We start from the raw sequence: 6,185 nt of genomic DNA, 5'->3' as shown, positions 1-6,185 counted from the left end.
TGCCCAAACATTCACCTCATTGTCTGCTCTGTGCAAACATCAGCGTGATCACTCAGGGCTGAAATCACTCCCATCACTGGATCACAGTGAATCTGAAGACACAGAAAGATCCTCTGGTTTCTGTGTCAGACTCAAAAAGCTTGAGATCAGGCTCCACAGAGTTCAGATAGAATCATTTAAACTTGTGTTGAACTGAACTGGTTGTTGGGCTGAACTTCTACATAATACAGATCTACATGGGATCTTCTTTTCTGTTTTTTACTGAGTCAGTTTTGTCCTTTTTTCTCTGTCCTGGTTTTGCTCATCTGTAAATGATTGAAACTCAGTCAAATAGTTCATTGTTCTCCAGCAAAACGTTTTGGAAACTCATGTTTAACCTTTGAAACTCTGACATGTTTTAGCACACAAGGCTTCATCGGGGAGTTCACTCATGATTGGACCATGAGAACAAAGGTTTTTAGTTCTTTCAAAGAGAGTCTTGGAGATGTTTGATGTTTCTGTTTTTCTGAAACCACCTGAAAGAAAAACAATTTTTCTTGCTTTATGTAGTGTGGAAGTTTTTAATGTTTCTTCATCTGTGATGTTCTTGAATGTGTTCACGTGAAGATGGTACAAATAAACTGTCCTTTCAGCTTTAGCTCCTAATTTATTCATTATTTATGGATGTAGCACAGCAGCCGTCTCTTGATTAACACATGGAGGGCTCGGGATCTGATGGTGTCGTCTCCCTAATTTGCCCACTCAGTAAATCTCACTCATGGCCAAGAAATTGAAATAAACCTTGTTTCCCTGCTGGATAGTGATCCACTGGTAACTCTGCTCCTCCTTCCTGTTTAGGATTTCTGTGGCTGAAGTAAAATTCCCTCCATCCATCACTTATCCCAGCTAACCCAAAGTGAAATAAAGTTTTGCTCGTCTTAAAAAAGCATTACAATAATGGGCATTACCAATGCAAACTGAATGATACAGAAGATGAAAGAAGAGACTTTGATCAGTTAATAAAGCTCATGATCTGGATTCATTGTGGCTGCTACACAGATACTTCTGGGTCACTTCTCTCAGTTAGGAACCTTCCTCACCAAACTGACTGTTGGACCACACCCCTGGTTTCATGAGAAATTGTTTCAGCCATGATTTCTCTTCCTGTATTTCAGAGTAAAGACTGAAGTGACAAATGGAAGCATGTTTAAAAAACACAATGTGAGAGAGACGTTGAGGTCCTTAGAAGTTACCCTGGGTTTTTCTGTCACCCTGCTAGATGTTACACACCTTGTTATTGGACTGATTTCTACTGCTGGACTACTCCTGCGGAGAGTAACAATACTCTTACTAATTAGCTCCCTTTCACACCTTTGGGGATATTTATTTTTGTGTTTGCAGCGCTGTGAGCCAGAACAGCGAGAGAAAAATCTGCAACAGCGACGAGCCGAATGCTTACGTGAATCGCAGCAGCTGCACATGTGCTACGCTGAATTAGAGGATATCCTTGCTCTGGATTTCTATTTCTACTTTTTCATTTCTATATGATTCTTCTTGCATCTAAACAAAGATGATTCAATTTGCTAAATGTTGATGGCTCTTCGTGCTCAGGTGTAAATGAGACGTAATATTTGCTCTTGGTTTGGTTCTCCTGTACAGAACCTTGCAGTACAACAGAAACCTAAAAACATTATTTGTAGTTGTTATTCTTAGTTGTTCTGCTGCCTAAATACCACAGGGTCTGATTATGAAGTTATTGAGCTGCACATACTTTACGACCTGCTTAAGTTCGAGGTCACAGCGTCTGTAGAGCAGCTGGAACATAATGAAGTCTACAAGGTTAAAGTTTTCTCTTCAGTTATTGTTCTTTCTGCTGCTTGGTTTGATGGATCTGAGAGCTTTTGTTTTTATTATTGTTATTATAATTATCATTAATATTTTACTCTCTAGAAGCTTTAAAATAGTGTTTGTGTTTGAAAAAATTGATTTAAGAATTGAACAGAAACATCTGTCCTTCTGAAAATGGCCCAAAGGCACGGAGACAAAGTCAAAGGATGCAACCTGTAACTTTCTCTTCCTTCATGTCAGGACCATCATCCATGATTTATATAAAATGCATATAGCAACAGTAGCACTTTAGTTTGGACTTTATGATTTCTGTAACTGGAAAATATTATTTTGTTTAAAGACAGAAGTGACCGCATAGTTGCAACATCAAAGGGAAATATTAATTAATTAGCATCAAGTATATTTGTTGCTTAAGCGTTTGCACTATAACTTAAGTAGGATTATAACTTTTAAGGAAGGAAAGATTTCAGATATTTAGTTCACTGTTTCAGTTATTTTATATGAAATTAAAACATTTACGTTGGTCAAATATGATGCTCTAAATCAAATAAAAGTTTGAAAATAAATGATGTATTTTTAAATGCTGCAACAAATGTTCACAAAAAGTAACTATAATTAAAACCAGTTAAACAAAATCAAATGTTTGAATCATGCTTAACCAAATGCCAGGCTGGAGAGCTGAACCTAAAGTATACGTAGAAAGATTTCAACATCTGAGCAGTTTTTAATGTTTTTATCACATATAAATGTCACAGCAGTGGGTCCTGGCCCAATGCTTTGTGTTTTTGGTTTTCTTTGACTCTTGTTTTTCTTGGTTTTTGTTCTTCTTATTTATCAGGCTCTCAGTAATCTTAGTTCTCCCTCCCTCAGTGTTCATTTCAGCCTGTGTTTAGTTTCTGTTCCCGTGTCCCACGTTTCATCGTTTCATGTCGAGTCAGCCCTGTCTCTCTGTTTCCTGTGTCTCCCCAGTCAGCCCCGCCTCCCTCGGGCACTCATGTGTGATACAGAGTAATAAACCTGACTACATTTGCTACACTCTCTTTATTACCTGTTACTTTAAAATTCATACACTAATTATGTCTGCCCATCTCTCTAATGTGAAGGTCAAAGGTCAACATCCCAGTGACATAAGAATAATCCCAAAGGGGCAAAGGCAGCGGTTAATTTAGCACATTTAGCATTAAGGGTACAGCAAGGATATACTTTTACTTATTGTGGCAGGGGTGTGGTCTCTGGCCTGCTGCAGTGGAGGCTGGTGGCGGGACGTTGGACGGCACAGGTGAGGGTGATGGAGCTCATGACTCTCCCCTTTATAGTGACGGAGGAGACTGGCGTGGGGGAAGCGTGTAGTGGAGGAAGCCGAGGAGAGAGCTGGTTTCTGGCTACAAAGACGGCGTCAAACCAGAAAAGATTGCTCGTGGTCAAATAATGTGTCAATCACCTGTGAATCAAACTGTGTGTGGCTCAGTTCATGTCACAGTGTTGTTTAGTATATCTTCACTTGTCTCACTCTCCTTCTGTTCTGTCCATCAGGACGATCCTCAGCGCTTACACAGATCCTCCATCGATGTTTTGGATCCAATCAGTGATCAGTTCTACGAGGAGGCCTGGATGTTCACCAGCGCTCGCTACACCTCCATCTACCAGAAGGTGAGTGTACTCCTTTGTACTCAGATTAACATTTTATTTCTTAAAATACATTTTCATATATGAGCTTTCTATTATTTCATGGGCCATTTAATCAATATTAAAATTACAAGCATATCAACAAAGGTGAAGCTGGTTTTTTCCACTTGCTGTCACACAGTCATGGAGGAATACAATAAATACATAATCAGTCATAGATCCTGAACAATGACATTAAAAGAAAGTCTGTGGCTCTAAAAACTAAACAGTATAAAGACATGCTCCAAGCTGCTGTTTCTCTCCTACTCCTCTAGGTTTTCCACTGTCGGCCATCCAGCGATGCTGGAGGGCTACCTGGCCAATGCTGGCCTACACAAAGAGGTCCCGGCTCGGAGGAGCTGAAGAAGATCCTTGCCTTCCTCGTCAGTTTCCTCTTCAGTTCCTATCCCAACAAAACCTTCTTGCACCTATTAGCTCCAAAGAGGCTATGGTGCCCGTGGAGGTCTGGACCTGAGGCCTGTGCTCATCACGTGGATAGAAAACACTCTGACACCATTCTGGAGGTCTGATGGGACTCTGACCAAAACACAGATGAAATAAAACTTGTGGCTGGAGCTTTTAAAATTACTTTTTCACCTCATAGATTAATGCTCATGATTGCATGTTAGCAAGACAGCATCTCCCCAAGGTGAAACTCTCAGGAGACATTTACTCTTAAACTGTAATCTGGTTGAGACTACTTGAGGAGATCTTAGTAGCGAGTATGTGGATTTAGTCTCTTCACCAACAGCAGACAGACCCATGCCAAGAAAGCAGACATGTTCTCAAAGAAAGCCGAGAGCAGAGATTGGAAAAAGCTAAAAAGAAAAAGCTGCAGCTTCAGACGACTATCTGCCTGTAAGGCTGAAAAAGTCCAGTTACGCTCTATTTTGGAAAAGCTCCCAGTTTTGGTAACCTGGACTTTTATTTCCCCTCTTCTGCTACAGATGTTGACTGTGACCTCAGAGGCCAACTGGACCACACAGCTGCAGCAGGAGTGAGGGAGAGGAGTCTTCATCCAGCTTCAAAGAAAACATCCAGGTAAAGTGACGTGGATCAGCGGATAAAGCCGTCTCCACTTTCAAAGGAGATCCTCTGAGAGAGAGACTCTCTGAGCCATTTTAGCCTCAAATTATAGGACTTTATAGTACAGCAACACTTTTAAAGGACAAAAATAACATAAACTGTGACTGTAATACAAACAAAGTATTGCATGTGTTTTTAAAAGTGTTCCTCCGATGGGCAGGATATCACTATTAGACTGTCCCACCAGCCAACTTCAACAAGAGACCACAGCAGCATTCAGTGATCAGCACAGATGTTCCTCTAACACTCAGCATCTGATCCCTGTTGGTCTGTGTGCTTCTGCTTTTGCTCAGTTAGAAACCCTGCAGCAACCCGACCCAAAACTGTGTCTTCTTGTTGGCCTCAACGTTGAAGTGTCAAACGTCCAACATCTGGAAAGGAAACCACGCCAGTGTACTGTGATGTTTCACCAACATGTGGCAGACGCTGGTCCTGCCTTTCATGCTGACATCAGCAGAGAGCCCCGCCTACCTCAAAGCCTCCCCTGTCATGTATTGATCAGGATGATTATGAAGATGAGCGAGTGCAAATAAGACTGTAAAAGTCCACGAGCAGAATGTTTGGATGCTTTCTAATGATTCATGAATATCATGAGAGTGTTTGTGTGTTTTGTCTTTTCTTTGCTGACGTTTGTTACTAACAAAGACAATTTACGCTCTGTGTGTGTTTTCATCCTTACCAGCCGCACTCTAACTGCAATGAAGGAAACAAACTGTAGAAATGGTCGACTCAGTGACTTCATAAAATATTGAAGTGGTTCAGGTAGAGCCAGTTTTTAAATGACCATGAACACTGAGCGTATTGTATCTGTACAGCATGTTTTTCTATTAGACAGATTTGTAACAGAGGCCTTGCTCTCAGTAAGTTTGAAATCCTTTTCTGATTTCTTTTGTAATCTCTGATCTTTGTGTATCCTGCTCAGTTTGCATGCTGCCTGTAGGAGTTTCTGTCTTTGTATTTGAAGAGAATTCATTGAATATACTCAGCTGCTTCCCTTTGGTGCCTCACACATCACTGAAGTTTTTCAGTGTCCAGTTATTTGTTTTTAATAGCTGTTTGAATTCTCTGTATGTTTGACCCTGTAGACTGTTTAATGGACTGCTCGTCTTCCTGTTTGTAACCACTGCCTGTTTAGGACTAAAGATTTGGATTTTTGACTTTAACACAGCCTCTGCGTGTCGTCCCTTTGTGTCCTCGTCCTCTGTGAATGTGTCACAGATGTTTCCATGATAATAACACAGCTTTCCCACAGTGGCTTGCAGCAGCATTTATTCACAGCACATTTGAGAAAGGTTCAGATTAACTCGATGAGTTTATATTCAGAATGATTCTGACAGTGGGCCACTGTGAATTGTGATCTTTCATCAGGTCAATGTTTAAGTTCAGTATTTCAAAGCAGGAGCTATGAACAGTCATCATGTTGGCATTAGAATTATTATTATTAATCATTATTAATAATGTCGTTACTCATGTATAACTTTGATTAGTATACATGAATTTTATCAATAGTAAAAATAATGAATAATTCATGTATAACTTTTATTGTGTTTTGTATATTAATTATATTTAAATAGAGATGTTGACCCTGTCTCTACAGTAGCATCAGT

The 6,185-nt window shown here is 40.1% G+C and overlaps 1 protein-coding gene across 4 annotated transcripts; it reads left to right on the top strand.

Annotated features, from left to right (window-relative positions):
* The first annotated feature begins 2,607 nt into the window (after positions 1–2,607).
* LOC113017539 (phospholipase D1-like) lies at positions 2,608–5,745 on the top strand. Of its 4 annotated transcripts, none has more exons than XR_003271496.1 (4): positions 2,608–3,477; positions 3,768–4,350; positions 4,440–4,533; positions 4,872–5,745. XR_003271496.1 is itself a non-coding variant. In XM_026160689.1 (4 exons), the coding sequence occupies exons 1-3, from the start codon at positions 3,256–3,258 to the stop codon at positions 4,491–4,493; spliced, it is 525 nt and encodes a 174-aa protein (XP_026016474.1). In that variant the 5' UTR covers positions 2,608–3,255; the 3' UTR covers positions 4,494–4,533; positions 4,876–5,745. The 4 variants fall into 4 exon arrangements, 2 of the variants coding, with proteins under 2 accessions (XP_026016474.1, XP_026016473.1); XM_026160689.1 differs by having other exon boundaries at positions 3,768–4,016; positions 4,876–5,745; XM_026160688.1 differs by having other exon boundaries at positions 3,768–4,016.
* Positions 5,746–6,185: the final 440 nt, after the last annotated feature.

Source organism: Astatotilapia calliptera, unplaced genomic scaffold, assembly GCF_900246225.1.
Source record: "Astatotilapia calliptera unplaced genomic scaffold, fAstCal1.2 U_scaffold_144, whole genome shotgun sequence".
Classification (NCBI taxonomy): Eukaryota; Metazoa; Chordata; class Actinopteri; order Cichliformes; family Cichlidae; genus Astatotilapia; species Astatotilapia calliptera.
Note: the sequence above shows the minus strand (reverse complement) of the source record. Positions and strands in the feature narration are given on the sequence as shown.

What these genes read in the sequence shown, in the direction of transcription:
- LOC113017539 (XM_026160689.1), top strand. Translation starts at nt 3,256, where the DNA reads ATGTGTCAATCACCTGTGAATCAAACTGTGTGTGGCTCAGTTCATGTC. An exon ending in ACACCTCCATCTACCAGAAG is followed by an intron (nt 3,478 to 3,767) that starts GTGAGTGTACTC and finishes CTACTCCTCTAG; the next exon opens with GTTTTCCACTGTCGGCCATC. An exon ending in ACTCTGACACCATTCTGGAG is followed by an intron (nt 4,017 to 4,439) that starts GTCTGATGGGAC and finishes CTTCTGCTACAG; the next exon opens with ATGTTGACTGTGACCTCAGA.